Source organism: Oncorhynchus mykiss, chromosome 3 (genome assembly GCF_013265735.2).
Source record: "Oncorhynchus mykiss isolate Arlee chromosome 3, USDA_OmykA_1.1, whole genome shotgun sequence".
Classification (NCBI taxonomy): Eukaryota; Metazoa; Chordata; class Actinopteri; order Salmoniformes; family Salmonidae; genus Oncorhynchus; species Oncorhynchus mykiss.
In genome coordinates, this window is record NC_048567.1 from 34616669 (window position 1) to 34634924 (window position 18256).

Consider the following 18256-nt stretch of genomic DNA (forward strand, 5'->3'; position numbering starts at 1 on the left):
TAGTTAAACTAGTGCTATAACTCAGTTCACCAAATAACAATTAAACACAAAACTGAAAAGGGAAATGTTTATCAACTGGCTTTTTATTGAGGGACATGCAACTGTTAGGGGGGGAAAGGGTCTATATACACAGCAGAGTTCAGATGGAAAAATGTTCAGTGGGACCTTGACAAGCCAGAGAGCACCAGCATTACACAAACTAGGTATCCTGACCCAAAGCATTGTGGGCCAGAACAGGACCTGGACCGCAGTCTTTCTTCAGCTCCTTGTTCCATATAGAAAATTCAAAAGAGGGGTCTTTGGGCCTGGTAGAGCTGCCTCTGGGGGAAGAGGAGAGGGAGGCTGGGTTGAGCTGATCTCAGCGATGCAGGACCCTTCAGCTCCATTCCTCACAGTGGACTCAAAAGGCACGGTCTTGTGTACACACACAGTCCTGGGCGTGCTCAGTCATACACACACTTAGATGGGCCAGTCTGCTCAGTCCGACTCGCTGTTGTCGTCCTCCACACCCTCTGGTGCCTCCTGCTCGCCCCCCTCCTCGTCGCTCTCCTTGTCCCAGTCCTTCATGGAGGCTCCCATCATAAAGTCGTCTCTCAGCACGCTCCAGGCTGGTTTCTCTTCTGCCTCCCTGCCAGTCTATACATAAACAAAATATATCAGCTTTTTACAAAGATGGTACTTATTACCCATACATGATCCGTTTCTTATAGAATAGACCACCACTATAACTCCCAACTCCTCAGTCTCATAACAATAGTCTCCAAGAAAGTTTCACAACATCCCACAGCCAACAGTGCCACCATGTGGACATCAAGGGAAACTACACTTCACAACAGGCCACTCCAGAGAATATTTATTAAATTATAACATTAAATAAGCGGTTATGGTGGCAATTATTACAGACCTGCCCTATACAAGACGCATTTTATTAATGTTAAAATCCCATGTCAATCACCAGAAAAATATCCTGGGTTTGGGTGTCTGAAACATTTCCTAGACGCAATAGATGGTATAGTTTGATGCCAATCCCCAATCTAAACCCTTCAATCTCCAGTGCCAGCCCAGCGGCCCTGTTAGTATGTCAGACTGTCCCTATGGTGCTGCTGTTAGTATGACAGCTCTCTCCATATTTAGAGGTTGGCCGATTTAAAGTTTTTATAACAATCGGCATTTGTGGACGTCGATTACATTGCATTCCATGAGTCAACTGCGTGGCAGGCTGACCACCTGTTACGCGAGTGCAGTAAGCCAAGGTAAGTTACTAGCTAGCATTAAACTTATCTTATAAAAAACAATCAATCTTCACATAATCACTAGTTAATTACACAGGTGATGATATTACTAGGTTAATTAGCCGGTCCTGCGTTGCATATAATCAATGCAGTGCCTGTTAATTTATCATCGAATCACAGCCTACTTTGCCAAACGGGTGATGATTTAACAAAAGTATATTGCTGAACAAAGCACAATCGTTGCACGAATGTGCCTAACCATAAACATCTTTTGCCTTTCTTAAAATCAATACACCGAAGTATACAGTGCCTTGCGAAAGTATTCGGCCCCCTTGAACTTTGCGTCCTTTTGCCACATTTCAGGCTTCAAACATAAAGATATAAAACTGTATTTTTTTGTGAAGAATCAACAACAAGTGGGACACAATCAAGAAGTGGAACGACATTTATTGGATATTTCAAACTTTTTTAACAAATCAAAAACTGAAAAATTGGGCGTGCAAAATTATTCAGCCCCTTTACTTTCAGTGCAGCAAACTCTCTCCAGAAGTTCAGTGAGGATCTCTGAATGATCCAATGTTGACCTAAATGACTAATGATGATAAATACAATCCACCTGTGTGTAATCAAGTCTCCGTATAAATGCACCTGCACTGTGATAGTCTCAGAGGTCTGTCAAAAGCACAGAGAGAATCATGAAGAACAAGGAACACACCAGGCAGGTCCGAGATACTGTTGTGAAGAAGTTTAAAGCCGGATTTGGATACAAAAAGATTTCCCAAGCTTTAAACATCCCAAGGAGCACTGTGCAAGCGATAATATTGAAATGGAAGGAGTATCAGACCACTGCAAATCTACCAAGACCTGGCCGTCCCTCTAAACTTTCAGCTCATACAAGGAGAAGACTGATCAGAGATGCAGCCAAGAGGCCCATGATCACTCTGGATGAACTGCAGAGATCTACAGCTGAGGTGGGAGACTCTGTCCATAGGAAAACAATCAGTCGTAAATTGCACAAATCTGGCCTTTATGGAAGAGTGGCAAGAAGAAAGCCATTTCTTAAAGATATCCATAAAAAGTGTGGTTTAAAGTTTGCCACAAGCCACCTGGGAGACACACCAAACATGTGGAAGAAGGTGCTCTGGTCAGATGAAACCAAAATTGAACTTTTTGGCAACAATGCAAAACGTTATGTTTGGCGTAAAAGCAACACAGCTGAACACACCATCCCCACTGTCAAACATGGTGGTGGCAGCATCATGGTTTGGGCCTGCTTTTCTTCAGCAGGGACAGGGAAGATGGTTGGAGCCAAATACAGGACCATTCTGGAAGAAAACCTGATGGAGTTTGCAAAAGACCTGAGACTGGGACGGAGATTTGTCTTCCAACAAGACAATGATCCAAAACATAAAGCAAAATCTACAATAGAATGGTTCAAAAATAAACATATCCAGGTGTTAGAATGGCCAAGTCAAAGTCCAGACCTGAATCCAATTGAGAATCTGTATAAAGAACTGAAAACTGCTGTTCACAAATGCTCTCCATCCAACCTCACGGAGCTCAAGCTGTTTTGCAAGGAGGAATGGGAAAAAATGTCAGTCTCTCGATGTGCAAAACTGATAGAGACATACCCCAAGCGACTTACAGCTGTAATCGCAGCAAAAGGTGGCGCTACAAAGTATTAACTTAAGGGGGCTGAATAATTTTGCACGCCCAATTTTTCAGTTTTTGATTTGTTAAAAAAGTTTGAAATATCCAATAAATGTCGTTCCACTTCATGATTGTGTCCCACTTGTTGTTGATTCTTCACAAAAAAATACAGTTTTATATATTTATGTTTGAAGCCTGAAATGTGGCAAAAGGTCGCAAAGTTCAAGGGGGCCGAATACTTTCGCAAGGCACTGTATATATTTTTAAACCTGCATATTTAGTTAAAATAAATCCATGTTAGCAGGCAATATTAACTAGGGAAATTGTGTCACTTCTCTTGCGTTCCTTGCACGCAGAGTCAGGGTATATGCAACAATTTGGGCCGAGTGGCTCGTTGCAAACTAATTTGCCAGATTTGTACATAATGACATTTTTTATTTTACCTTTATTTATACAGGTTTTTTCTCATTGAGATAACATCTCTTTTCCAAGAGAGACCTGGTCCAATAGCAGCAGGGGGAACAACGTTTCAGACAAAACAACTTAAATACACTACCAGAACATTAAACAAAATTATGAACACACACACATATACAGCACAACAATTACATATTACATTAAAAACAAACATCTTGACCAAAAACAGCTGGCCTAAAAACAATTACACTCTTCTATGATTATATACATCGATCAAGTGTTTGAACTCCACCAACGAAACTAGATAGCATTTTAAAATGTTCAGGAGAGAATTCCAGGACCACGGAGCTAAGTAACTAAAACTATTTCTACCATGAACTTAAACGTTTAAGGAACTTTAACGTAAGCTTTTTCACATGGCACATATTGCACTTTAACTTTCTTCTCCAACACTGTTTTTGCATTACTTAAACCAAATTGAACATGTTTCATTATTTATTTGAGGCTAAATATATTTTATTGATGTACTATATTAAGTTAAAACAAGTGTTCATTCAGTATTGTTGTAATTGTCATTATTACAAAAAAATACAAATATCTACCGATTAATCGGTATCAGCTTTTTTGGGCCCGCCAATAAATCGGTATCGGCGTTGAAAAATCATAATCGGCCGACCTCTACTTTAATGTACTACTGAAGTAGTTTTCTTGGGTATTTGACAACTTTTACTTCACTACAATACCTAAAGAAAATAATGTACTTTTTACTCCATTAATTTTCCCTGACACCCAAAAGTATTCGTTCAATTTTGAATGCTTAGCAGGACCGAAAAAATTGTCCAATTCACACACTTATCAAGAAAACATGCCTGGCCATCCCTACCGCCTCAGATCTGGCAGACTCACTAAACACAAATGCTTAGTTTGTAAATTGTGCGTGAGGGTTGGAGTGTGCCCCTGGCTATCCGTAAATTTAAAAAACAAGAAAATTGTGCTGTCTGGTTTGTTTAATATAAGGAATATGAAATGATACATAGTTTCACTTTTATTTTTGATATGTAAGTACATTTAAAACCAAACACTAAGACTTTTACTCAAGTATTATTTTACTGGGTGACATTCACTTTTACTTTTTTATGAAGGCATTTTTACTTTTACTCAAGTATGACAATTAGGTACTTTTTCGACCACTGCATATTGGAACATTTGCACGTAGCCTACTGCCGTGTGCGCATTGCTTATAATGTAAAAAATAAATTAAAAAAATAAAAATTAAAAAAAGTTTATCTAAATTAAGCTAAACTTGATCTATTGCTTAACAAAAATATGTAAAAAAATATGTGTAGTGGTTGTATGAATTTGGGATCCATCGTCCCACAACTGCCCCAGAGTCTGATTCAAATGTTTTTTTTCCTCGCACAGAACGACAAGCTAACCAATAGATTAGGTTAACTTTCCTACTATTGGGTATAGAACATTGACATAGGCAAGTGATTTTGCTGTTTGTTTACTTGTCTTGTTGGCTGAGGAAAAGCAAATGTGGACAGTTCTTCTAACATCTTCAAAGTGTACATCAGAATTCAATAAGAAGTGTGTCTGTCTTCACTTGTAGGGTACTTCGGAGCTGCTAGGCCTGTGAGAAGGACCCGACTAATAAGAATTGATATAGCTGAGAGAGCCATGTGAGTGAGGTGCATTGGTGCACAGCGACTGGCATCCGGGAGAATGGAATTATAACTATTATATTCAGCACAACTACAACTGGCTGCAATTTACACTTTAGCTGCAATAAATCTTTAGTGGGGGGGTGAATTTAGCACCTGCCTTAAGACCAACTCTGGGGAAACGGAGGTATCGGGGATGAAACTCACCATCTGTCTCTCTGTCTTGGTGACAACCTCGCCGCCTCCCCCTGTGCCACGCAGCACGTTGATGAAGTCTTTTTTGGAGACAGAGGAGAGGAGCTTGGCCTTCTTCCTCTCCGAGCCGCCCGCCTCCTTCACCTTCTCATCCACCGTTTTCTGGTGCTTCCTCACAGCGTTGAACAGCTGTACTACCCCCCTGTGGAAAGAGAGGTACACACATCACACTGTCATTCTGGTAGAATTTAAAGCCAATTCACAATACACACTCATTAATTGTAATATTTTGTGGCGCTTATATTTAGCACATAATCATAAATGCATGGGATTTTTTCCTGATCTAATAATTTTGTTATATGCTGTTGAATTACACCTTTTGTTGTTACAGCGTGAATTCAAAATGGTTTAAAGGTGTTTTTTCCACCCATCTACACACAAACCCCCATAATAAAATGGAAACAGGTTTAGAAATATTAACTAATTTATTGAAAATTAAATAAAAAAATAACCAATTTACATAAGCATTCACACCACTAAATCAATACATGTTAGAATCACCATTGGCAGCAATTACAGCTGTGAGTCTTTCTGGATAAGTCTCTAAGAGCTTTGCACACCTGAAATGTACAACATTTGGCCATTATACGTTTCATAATTCATCAAGCTCTGTCAAGTTGGTTGTTGATCATTGCTAGACAACCATTTCCAGGTCTTGACATAGATCTTCAAGGAGATTTAAGCTGAAACTAACTCGGCCATTCAGGAACATTAACTGTCTTCTTGGTAAGCAACTCCAGTGTATATTTGGTCAGATTATTGTCCCGCTGAAAGGTGAATTAATCTCCCAGTGTCTGGTGGAAAGGATTTTGCCTGTGCTTGGCTCCATTCTTGTTTAGTTTCTCATCCCGAAAAACTCCCCCAGTCCTTAACGATTACAGGCATACCCATAACATGTTGCAGCCACCACTATGCTTGAAAATATGGCGCATGGTACTCAGTAATGTGTTGTATTGGATTGTCCCAAACATGTTGTATTCAGGACAAAAAGTGAATTGCTTTGCCACATTTTTTGCAGTATTACTTTCGTGTGTTGTTGCAAACAGGGTGCATGTTCAGGAATAGTTGCATACTGTACAGGCTTCCTTTTCACTCTGTCAGTTAGGTTAGTATTGTGGAGTAGCTACAAAATTGTTGATCCATCCTCAGTTTTCTACTATCACAGCCATTAAACTAACCGTTTTAAAGTCACCATTTAAAAGAGAAATCCCTGAGAGGTTTCCTTCCTCTCTGGCAACTGAGTTAGGAAGGACTCCTGTATCTTTGTTGTGACTTGGTGTGTTGATACACCTTCCAAAGGGATATTAAATGTCTGCTTACATTGTTTTTTTAGTATACCAATAGATGCCCTTCTTTGTGAGGAATTGGAAAACTTCCCTGGTCTCTGTGGTTGTACCTGTTTGAAATTCACTGCTCGACTGAGGGAACTTAAAGATAATTGTATGTATGCGGTACAGAAATGCTGTAGTCATTAAAAAAATGATGTTAAGCACTATTATGGCAGAGTGAGCCCATGCAAGTTATCATGCGACTCCTTACAACAATGGGTTGAATACAGTACATTCAGAAAGCATTCAGACCCCTAGACCTTTTCCACGTTATGTTACAGCCTTACTCAAAAATGTATAAAATTAAAATCCCTCAATCAACACACAACACCCCATAATGACAAAGCAAAAACACAAACACCTTATTTACTTAAGTATTCAGACCCATTGCTATGAGACTAGAAATTGAGCTCAGGTGCATCCTGTTTCCATTGATCACCTCAGATGTTTCTACAAATTGATTGGAGTTCGCCTGTGGTAAATTAAATTAATTAGACATGATTCTGACAGTGCATGTCAGAGCAAAAACCAAGCCATGAGGTCAAAGGAATTGTCTGTAGAGCTCCGAGACAAGATTGTGTTGAGGCACAATTCTGGGGAAGGGTATCAAAACATTTCTGTAGCATTCAAGGTCCAAAAACAGTGGCCTCCATCATTCTTAAATGGAATAACCAAGACTCTTCCTAGAGCTGGCCGCCAGGCCAAACCGAGCAATTGGAGGAGAAGGGCCTTGGTCAGGAAGGTGACCAAGAACCCGGTGGTCACTCTGGCAGAGCTCCAGACTTCCTCTGTAGAGATGAGAGAACCTTCCAGAAGGACAACCATCTCTGCAGCACTCCACCAAATCAGGCCTTTATGGTATAGTGGCCAGACAGAAAGCCATTCCTCAGTAAAAAGGCACATGATAGCCCACTTGGAACGCCTAAAGGACTCCCAGACCATGAGAAACAAGATTCACTGGTCTGATGAAAACAAGATTCAACACTTTGGCCTGAATGCCAAGTGTCATGTCTGGAGGAAACCTGGCACCATCCCTACAGTGAATCATGGTGGGGGCAGCATCATGTGTGGGGATGTTTTTCAGCAGCAGGGACTGGGCGACTAGTCAGGATTGAGAGAAAGATGAAGGGAGCAAAGTATAGAGAAATCCTTGATGAAAACCTGCACCAGAGTACTCAGGACCTCTGACTGAGGCGAAGGTTCATCTTCCAACAGGACAACGACCCTAAGCACACAGCCAAGACAATGCAGGAGTGGCTTTGGGACATGTCTCTCTCTGAATATCCTTAAGTGGCCCAGCCAGATCGGGCTTGAACCCGATCAAACATCTCTGGAGTGACTTCAAAATATCTGTGCAGCGACGTTCCTCACCTAACCTGAAGGAGCTTGAGAGGATCCGCAGAGAAGAATGGGAGAAACTCCCCAAATATAGGCATGGCTAAACTTGTAGCATCATACCCAAGAAGACTCAAGGCTGTAATTGCATCAACAAAGTACTGAATACTTATGTAAATAAGGTATGTGTTTTACTTTTAATACTTTTGCAAAAAATGTGAAACTTTTTTTGCTGTCATTATGGGGTGTTGTGTGTAGATTGAGGGGGGTAAAAACAATTAAATCAATTTTAGAATAAGGCTGGAAAGTAACAAAATGTGGGAAAAGTCAAGGTGTCTGAATACTTTCCGAATGCACTGTACTTATTGATTCAAGACATTTCAGCTTTTCATTCATTTGTAAAAAACAAAACAAAAAAACAAGATAATTCCACTTTGACATTATGGGGTATTGTGTGTGTGTGTAGGCCAGTGACCAAAAATCGAAATTGAATCCATTTTAAAATCAGGCTTTAACACGACAACATTTGGAAAAAGTCACGTGGTGTGAATACTTTCTGAAGGCACTGTAGGTTTGTAAGCGGCACACGTGTGTTTGTACCTGGTAGCAACTCTCTGCAGGTTCCTCTCATTCTCTCTGTCTTTTACAACATCTGGTTTCTCTCGACACATCATCTCCCAAGCTCGCTTTTTATCAGTCTGGCGGCCAGGAGAAAAAAAAGTTATTAAGCACGTACATACAGGCAAGCTGTACTGAATAAATACCATGGGTGCAATTTAACGCCAGGTGAACTGGTCTAAGGACATTTCTGTTATCAGGCTATCATCTGATTTCAATAACCAGTTTAATACCTGTGTTCATTAAAGTGAGAAATTGACATACAGGTACAGACACAAACATGTACAGACATGAAAATAAACAGTACCTGTTTCTTCCTCTCCAGACTCTCCTTCTTCTCCTTCTCCTTCATCTTGTCCAGCTCTTTGTTCTTCAGCAGGATGCTGGGTTTGCTCGCTGGCGTTTTCTTCTGCAGAATCTTGGCCATGGCCTCCGCCCATCCAGCATTGGGGTTGGTGTCTACATCATCTGCTTCTCTGTTGCCTTCACCCTCTTCTTTCTCTCCTTCGCTCCCTCCATACTTAACCTGCTCCCCATCACTCTCTCCATCCTCTTCTCCGTCATCACTTCCTCCATCCTCTGACCCCTCTCCATCGCTCCCTCCATCCTCTGACCCCCCGCTGTCAGAATCATCACTCTCAGCACTGTGGTCCTCCTGGGGCTCAGAATCCTCTTCTGATGTGTGAAAATAAGGCATTTATCATATTGACTTATACAAATAATAGCTAAGCTTAAATAGGTTGCAAATTCAAAACAATTTAGCTCTGCCATTTCAGATCTAGCTTAACCTAGCAGACAGTTAATTAACACCTAATGTTAGCATTGTTCATGCTTCTCTATAAACACTAGCTACAATCTAAGGCTGGGCATTAAGTATTGATTCGATCAAATGTTTAGCTTACACAGACAGCTTGCTAACCAATTATCTAAGTTATCTCCCTAAACTAGCCAAGTTACGTCACATTGGCTAGCTACTTTTTAGGTTTTGGTTTATTATTTCACTTTATTAACTAGACAAGTCAGTTAAGAACAAATTCTTATTTACAATGGCGGCCTACACCGGCCAAACCAGGAAGACGCTGAGCCAACCTATGGGACTCTCAATCACGGCCGGTTGTGATACAGCCTGGATTCGAACCAGGGTGTCTGTAAGTGACGAATCAAGCAATGAGATGCAATGCCTTAGACCGCGGGGCCACTCGGGAGCCCCCCCAAAACGGGGACCTTTCGCGTGTAAAGCGAACGTTAATGCCATTTGATATTTCAAATGCAGAGCGAAGACGACTAAAAGCAAGTACCATAGCTAGCTAGTACGTTGATCTGCCTACTTAAGACTACACAGGGTTTAATGTAATTTATTAGATACTTAACGTACAGCCATAGATGATCTGATCATGCTAGAGTGCCAATGCTATAGCTAGCCTAGCTACCAGGCTTGAGTCCAGTCTGTTGAGTCTGGGAGAGACCAACGATACAAGGTTAATCATCTAGCTAGCTGCCTATACTTCTTTTGAACAATTCTAAGAAAAACGATTAAAGTTTACCTAATATCACAGCTGAGTTCTCCACATGTGCCTTTTCCACAGATGCCATTATTGTGCAGCACTGAAACCATTCCGTGAACAACGTTCCGTTCCGTGCTGTTTAGTTCCGTATAAAAAGTTCCCACTTGACTTGACTGTGGTCCAAAGGCCTGCAGATGGCGATATTGAGCCGTTTCATCTTACCATCAAATGGACTGCATGCAGCCAGCTATACACTTGTATCCCCTGTGGACCGGTTCATACGTAAAACATTCTCCATTCAGGCTACGAAGGTGTTGATTTCCTCGATTTAATGGTGAGAAGGCAGGAAAAAATTTGGGGAAATATATGTACTTTCTTTATGAAACTTCCTTTTCCACCATCATGCTTGGCTAATGGATAGGAATGCTCGACCCAGATGTTGCGTATTGCGCTCAGCGATTTGGTCCAGTACGGACCGACAAAATTTGGTCTTGTTTAGTGCTGGAGCTCATTCAAAAAAAAATACCCAGTGCTTTGCAAGTGTTAATTTTTACATTTACATTTGTCATGTAGCAGATGTTTTTTTATCCAGAGCGATTTACAGTCAGTGCACTAAACTAAGTTGCTATAGCTAGCCGACCTACCTACCTACCATTAGCCACTCTAGCATGGTGGTGGAAAATGGTGTTTCACAAACAGTATGCAGCCTGAATGGAGAATGTTTTATGTACGAACCAGGGATATGAGTGTATACCTGCATGCATACCCCAATATCGCCATCTGCCGACCTTTAGGCAAACTTGACTGAAGATTATTATTGGCTAATTTAACTGAGGTTCTGCCTTCCTACTCCGTGACATTTGTACTATACAAAAAACACTGCCTGCAAGCCACCCCGAGGGTCCTTGACTGCTCCAAACACGCACGCACGCACACACACACACACACATGCAATTTTGTCAAGTATATTGCGGCGGCAGGTAGCCTAGTGGTTAGACTGTTGGACTAGTAACCGAAAGGTTGCAAGATTGAATCCCCGAGTTGACAAAGTAAAAATCTGTTGTTCTATCCCTGAACAAGGCAGTTAACCCACTGTTCCTAGGCTGTCATTGAAAATAAGAATGTGTTCTTAACTGACTTGCCTAGTGAAATAAATATTGCACAATCCAGATGTGCACAGCTCTTTGGGATTTAGGCAAAAAGACTCACAGCTATAATGGCTGCTAAAGGTGTTTCTAACATGTACTTTAAAAAGTTTCCACTTGGAATATTTTGTGAAGATCATGAAAAAAAAATCTAAATTAAATCAATTTGAATCCACTTTGTAACACAATGAAATGTGAAAAAGGGGGTTAATACCTATGGGCACTGAAGGCTAATACCCTACACATATATTATGTGTTGTACTTTGTTAAACCGGTGGACTCTGTGAATATGTGAGAATATGTATATATATAGAACTATAACCACAGATGTTGTTTGGTTCAGATTTGGTCCGGTCTGGACCGGCCTTGATTTGGCCCAAACATAGACCTGTTCCGATTTGGTCTGACCCGAAAAAAATTGGTCTCGTTTAGGGATGGAGCTCATTTAAAAAAATAAACAGAGTTCTTTGCAAGTGTTCATTTTTGTATTTACATTTTGGTCATTTTAGCAAACGCTTTTATCCAGAGCAATTTACAGTCAGTAAATTGGATCTAGGTGTGACTGTTGGCATGAGTGTCATTTACCGTTTGTGTTCTCATGCCACTTACCTGAGGTCCTCCTGTGTGTTTCAGTCTCTATGATTGCTTTGTAACTCTGCGACCAATCTCGAATCATATCCTGTAGTCGTGTAAAGTGGAGTTCCTCCTCCACCAATCCCTCAGGGTTGCAATGTCGAACTACATCCTCTTATAAGCGGAGGTGAACTGACAAGACAGTGGACCAGCAGCTGTCAGTATGTAACCTGACACCACTGGAAGTCTTGATGGTATTTGTCTGGAACAAAAAATAAGTTGATAGTACAAATTGAAAAGTTTATTGAACTATTTACAGATAAAATATACAAAAGAATACAAATAAATAGGATTAGATTAGCATATATTAAACAATGCCTTCAGAAATGATTTCACACCCCTTCTCTTTTTCCACATTTTGTTGCTTTTACAATGGATTCAATTACAATTTTTTTTGGTCAATGGTCTATGCACAATACCCCATAATGTCAAAGTGGAATTATGTATTCAGACATTTTTGCAGATCAATTATAAACGAAAACTGAAATGTCTTGAGTCAATAAGTATTAAAATCCTTTGTTATGGCAAGCCTAAAGTTCAGGAGTAAACATTTGCTTAACAAGTCACATAATAGGTTGCATGGACCTACTATGTGCAACAATAGTGTTTAACATGATTTTTGAATGATTACCTCATTACCCCACACATAAAATGATCTGTAAGGTCCCTCAGTCAAGCAGTGAATTTCAAACACAGATTTACTCACACAGACCTAAGACCTCGCAAAGAAGGGCACCTATTGGTAGATACATAAAAAATCAAACATTGAACATCCCTTTGAGCATGGTGAAGTTATTAATTACACATTAGAGTGTGTATCAATACACCCAGTCACTGCAAAGATACAGGTGTCCTTTCTAACTTAGTTGATGGAGAGGAAGGAAACCGCTCTGGGATTTCACCATGAGGCCAATGGTGACTTCATGACACTTACATTGTTTAATATCTGTGATAGGAGAAAGCTAAGGATTACATTGTAACATTGTAATTTCTCCACAATAGTAACCTAATTGACAGAGTGAAAAGAGGAAAGACTGTACAAAATTATAATATTTTATAACATGCATCCTCTTTGCAATAAGGCACATAAGGCATAAAGTAATACTGCAAAAAATGTGTCAAAGCAATTCACTTTTTGTCCTTAATACAAAGTGTTATATTTGGGGAAAATCCAATGTGACGTAGAAGTCCGTCACTGGCCGCGGGCAGCATTTGGTTCTTTAACGCACACACATATTCATCACTCCTCCCTGCGCCATTATACCATAAGTTAACAATGTGGGTCGACACACAAATTAACTTCTGTCTTGGTGCAGGCATTTCACACTTGTCAATGTTCATATTTGAGAGATACAATAATTATTACACTTATCAATGTTGTGGATGAGCGCATTGTTTGTTTGTTCTGTTCCTCTCTCTCCATCTCTGTAGCTTCCGGGTATGCTGGAAAAGGACCCGAGCTAAGGGAATTGGGTTGGCTTTATAGTGCCTGTCCCAAATGGCTCATTAATGCATATGGGCATATTGAAAGATATTGTCAGTAGTGATGTAATGTTGTAAATGTTATGTTGTGATATTGTTTTAAGCCGTGTTGCAATGTATATCCTTTAGTATGTTTAGTTCATGGAAAATGTAGGTTTGTATTGTTAATTGATTAATTAATTAGGGTTAATTGTTCTGAGGGGAGGGGCTAGCCCTACAAAAGGAGCCTCTCTCCAGTCTCTAAGGAAGGCATTTTTTGGATTGAGCTGTGGATGGGGCAGCATTGTTTTTAAGCTGTCCCATAAGGTAGATGTTGATGGCAGTACTGTTGTTTTTTGTTCCGGAATCACTTGTAAATAAACACCTTTGCACAGAAGAACTTTTGCGGCTCCGCCATCTTTTTATTTTGATAGAGGTTAGGTTATCCAGTTTAGCCTTCTGGCCTACTCTACGTGACATCCAATATAACTTATTACTGAGTACAAACTCTCCATACTTTCAAGCATAGTGGTGGCTGCATCATGTTGTGGGTATGCTTGTAATCGTTAATCGCTTTCCACCAGACACTGGGAGATTAATTTGCCTTTCAACAGGACAGTAACCTAAAACACAAGGCCAAATATACACTGGAGTTGCTTACCAAGAAGACAGTGAATGTTCCTGAGTGGCCGAGAGAGTTTTGAATTAAATTTGCTTGAAAATCTACTGCAAGACTTGAAAATAGTTGTCTAGCAACGATCAACAACCAATTTGACAGAGATTGAAGACATTTTAAAAGAATAATGGGAAAATATTGTACAATCTAGGTGTGCAAAGCTCTTAGAGACATACCCAGAAAGACTAACAGCTGTAATAGCTGCCAAAGGTGATTCTAACATGTATTAACTCAGGGGTTTGAATACTTATGTCAATGAGATCTTTATGTATTTAATTTTCAATACATTTTTTAAAAATTCAACAAATATGCTTTCACTTTGTCATGATGGGGTATTGTATGTAGATTGGTGAACAAAATAAATACAGCCTGAATTCAAAATTGATTCAATGTTACACAACAAAATGTGGAATAAGTCAAGGGGTATGAATACTTTCTGAAGGCAGTGTACCATTTTGAATTTGTGAACATTTTGTAAAAATTACTGATTATTTGACTGATTAATTGTGACACAGCTCGAATACTTTTCATTTTGTAACAAGTCATATGTGTTGTTGTGATTGCATTGTGTTGAATAGAAAATATCATACAACTGCAAGGTCTCCTGAGGTGCATCCACATCCCTGGCAACACTGGCAGAATGCCTAAAAGCTTAATGTGCTCATGCTTGTGATGAAGTTGCTACTCGGGCTAATGCTAGTGCTGTTCCTGTACTAGTGCAAAGACAGAGTAGTCCCAGTAAAATCGGAACTAGCAAGATGGCAGCAGCCACAAATTGGTATATGCGACCGTGAGTAGATTGCGTTGTAAACAACAGGTGGGCACCTTGGAGGTTGTCTCTAGCTCTTATTATTGCTGCCTTCAAGACAACTGGGAACTCTGAAAAAAAAACTCCAGTTTTCTGTGGATTAGGAGAATATTCCATCAACGTCCCACCAAACAAATACAGAAAATGGTTGCCATGTTCTCAGAACACTTATTTGATTTATTTCACCTTTATTTAACCAGGTAGGCTAGTTGAGAACAATTTCTCATTTACAACTGTGACCTGGCCAAGATAAAGCATAGTAGTGTGAACAGACAACAACACAGAGTTACACATGGAGTAAACAATAAACAAGTCAATATCACAGTAGAAAAAAATAGTCTATATACATTGTCTGCAAAAGGCATAAGGAGGTAGGCAATAAATAGGCCATAGGAGAGAATAATTACAATTTAGCAGATTAACACTGGAGTGATAAATGATCAGATGGTCATGTGCAAGTAGAGATACTGGTGTGCAAAAGAGCAGAAAAGTAAATAAATAAAAACATCATGGGGATGAGGTAGGTAAATTGGGAGGGCTATTTACAGATGGACTATGTACAGCTGCAGCGATCGGTTAGCTGCTCAGATTGCAGATGTTTAAAGTAAGATATTAATGTTCTAGCCGCGTTAAATGAGAACTTTGCAAGAACATTCATGTGTCCAGTTTTATGTGGGTTAGGAGAATACTCCATCAACGTCCCAGCAAACATACACAGAACATGGTTGACATGTTCTCAGAATAGAAGATACATGTTCTAGGCACGTTTCATGGGAACATTGCAAGAACATTAATGTGTCCAGTTTTCTGTGGGTTAGGAGAATATTCCATCAACGTCCAGCCAGGTCACCCGTGATACTAGCCAGTATTCAACGTCCATCCATATGGATGGTCTGAGGACGTTGGGAGATGATGTGGAAACCGGCCATTAGGGGCAACAGTGAGCACTGTTACCTTCAAGTAGGTTTTGGTTTTGCTAGGGCGTTGTGGGTGGGTATAGAAGACAGTTGTTAACATCTGCCTCTGGTGCCAAAGGTTGAATATTTGAATCCAGCGATATAATTTATTTATTTATTTTTGTTTTAAGCCTATCCCAAACCTTAACCCTTACCTTAATCATTCAGAATTAATGCCTAGACTTAACCCTAACTTTAAAAATTTGGAGTTGATGCATAAATGTACCCTAAACACTTCGAAATTTGACGTTTGGAACATCTTATATATTTTACGTTTGAGAAACACAGTCTAATTTTGACATGAGACTGTGAGAGCTTTTTACAAAATCCCACCAAATAGGTTTTATTTATTAATTTTTTATTTCACTTTGATTTAACCAGGTAGGCCAGTTGAGAACAAGTTCTCATTTACAATACACAGATCATGTTTGCTAGGTTCTCAGAAAATAAGATATGAATGTTCTAGACATGTTTCGGGGGAAAATTGCATGTGTCCAGTTTACTGAGGGTTAGGAAAATATTCCATCAACGTCCCACCAAACATACACAGAACATGGTTGCCATGTTCTCAAAATATAAGATATTAATGTACCCTGGTCTGTACCCTTGTTCATACTCTAGTCTGTACATTATGCCTTGAATCTATCCTTTCGTGCCAAGAAACCTGCCCCTTCACTCTCTGTTCCGAACGCACTAGACGACCAGTTCTTTTAGCCTTTAGCCATACTCTTATCCTACTCCTCCTCTGTTCCTCTGGTGATGTAGAGGTTAACCCAGCCCTGTAGCCCCCAGCATCACTCCCGTTCTCCAGGCACTCTCATTTGTGGACTTCTGTAACCTTAAAAGCATTGGTTTCATGCATGTTAATTAACCTCTTGAAGCTAGGGGGCACTATTTTTATGTTTGAAAAAATAACGCTCCCAAAGTAAACAGCCTATTTCTCAGGACCAGATGCTAGAATATGCATATAATTGAAAGATTGGGATAGAAAGTTTCCAAAACTGTAAAAATATTGTCTGTGAGTATAACAGAACTGATATTGCAGGCGAAAGCCTCAGGAAAATCCAATCAGGAAGTGCCTCTTATTTTTAAACCTCTGTGTTCCTATGCATGCTTATCCTCCATTTAAAGGGATATCAACCAGATTCCTTTTTCTGTGGCTTCCCTAAGGTGTCAACAGTCTTTAGACATAGTTTCAGGCTTTTATTTTGAAAAAAATGAGCTTGAAGGATCACATTGCGTAAGTGGAGAGGTGGGAGCTCTCAGAGTGAGTTTGTGCGCAATTGAGTAAAGCCGCCTTTGTTCCTCCTGCTGTTATGGAACAAGCTACACACTCGGTTGATATATTATCGAATATATATTTTAAATCTTCCTGAGGAATGATTGTAAAAAATGTTTGACATGTTTCTGTGGACATTATGAAGACTATTTGGATTTCCGTCTGCGTTGTCGTGACCGCTCTTTCCTGTGGATATCTGAACATAACACGATAAAGAAATGTCGGTATTTTGGGTATAAAAATTATCTTTATGGAACAAAAATAATATTTGCTGTGTAACTGGGAGTCTCGTGAGTGAAAACATCCAAAGATCATCAAAGGTAAACGGTTAATTTGATTGCTTTTCTGATTTGTGACCAAGCTTCCTGATGCTAAGTGTACATAATGCTATGCTAGGCTATCGATAAACTTACACAAACGCTTGGATTGCTTTCGCTGTAAAGCATAATTTCAAAATCTGAGACGATAGGGTGATTAACAAAAGGCTAAGCTGTGTTTCGCAATATTGCACTTGTGATTTCATGAATATTAATATTTTGTTGTAATATTATTTGACTGTTGCGCTATGCTATTCAGCGGTTGCTGACGAAAATGATCCCGCAACAGGGATGGGTAGCGTCAAGAAGTTTTTAACATTAGAAGCCTCCTCCCTAAGTTTGTTTTATTCACTGCTTCAGCACACTCCGCCAACCCGGATGTCCTAGCCGTGTCTGAATCCTGGTTTAGGAAGGCCAACAAAAATCCTGAAATTTCCATCCCTAACTATAACATTTTACGATAGAACTTCCAAAGGGGGCAGAGTTGCAATCTACTGCAGAGATAGCCTGCAGAGTTATGTCATGCTATCCATGTCTGTGCCCAAACAATTCAAGCTTCTTCTTTTAAAAATCCACCTTTCCAGAAACAAGTCTCTCACCGTTGCCGCTTGCTATAGATCCCCTTCAGCCCACAGTTGTGCCATGGACACCATTTGTGAATTGATCGCCCCCAATCTATCTTCAGAGTTCGTACTGTTAGGTGACCTAAACTGGGACTTGCTTAACACCCCAGCCATCCAACAATCTAAGGTAGTTGCCCTCAATCTCACACACATTTTCAAGGAACCTACCAGGTACAACCCAAAATGTGTAACCATGAGCACCCTCTTAGATACAGTGCCTTGCGAAAGTATTCGGCCCCCTTGAACTTTGCAACCTTTTGCCACATTTCAGGCTTCAAACATAAAGATATAAAACTGTATTTTTTTGTGAAGAATCAACAACAAGTGGGACACAATCATGAAGTGGAACGACAT

At 40.0% G+C, this 18256-nt stretch overlaps 1 protein-coding gene across 3 annotated transcripts; it reads right to left on the reverse strand.

The window, feature by feature from the left end:
* Nucleotides 1-63: 63 nt before the first annotated feature.
* Nucleotides 64-13211, reverse strand: LOC110519387 (RRP15-like protein). 3 transcript variants are annotated; one of them, XM_036973931.1, is made up of 6 exons: nucleotides 13151-13211; nucleotides 11759-11984; nucleotides 8807-9174; nucleotides 8482-8579; nucleotides 5171-5360; nucleotides 64-636 (listed from the first exon to the last, which is right to left on the reverse strand). In XM_036973931.1, the coding sequence occupies exons 2-6, from the start codon at nucleotides 11823-11825 to the stop codon at nucleotides 478-480; spliced, it is 882 nt and encodes a 293-aa protein (XP_036829826.1). In that variant the 5' UTR covers nucleotides 11826-11984; nucleotides 13151-13211; the 3' UTR covers nucleotides 64-477. The 3 variants fall into 3 exon arrangements, with proteins under 3 accessions (XP_036829826.1, XP_021452192.1, XP_021452197.1); XM_021596517.2 differs by lacking the exon at nucleotides 13151-13211 and having other exon boundaries at nucleotides 11759-12470; XM_021596522.2 differs by lacking the exons at nucleotides 11759-11984; nucleotides 13151-13211 and adding an exon at nucleotides 10044-10182.
* Between the last annotated feature and the right edge of the window lie 5045 nt (nucleotides 13212-18256).

Excerpts from the sequence above, each read along its gene's own strand:
- LOC110519387 (XM_036973931.1), bottom strand. The coding sequence starts at position 11,825 with ATGATTCGAGATTGGTCGCAGAGTTACAAAGCAATCATAGAGACTGAA. Across the intron at positions 8,580-8,806 it reads GTCTGGAGAGGAAGAAACAG|ACTGATAAAAAGCGAGCTTG; the intron begins GTACTGTTTATT and ends CCTGGCCGCCAG. Across the intron at positions 637-5,170 it reads CCAAGACAGAGAGACAGATG|ACTGGCAGGGAGGCAGAAGA; the intron begins GTGAGTTTCATC and ends GTTTATGTATAG.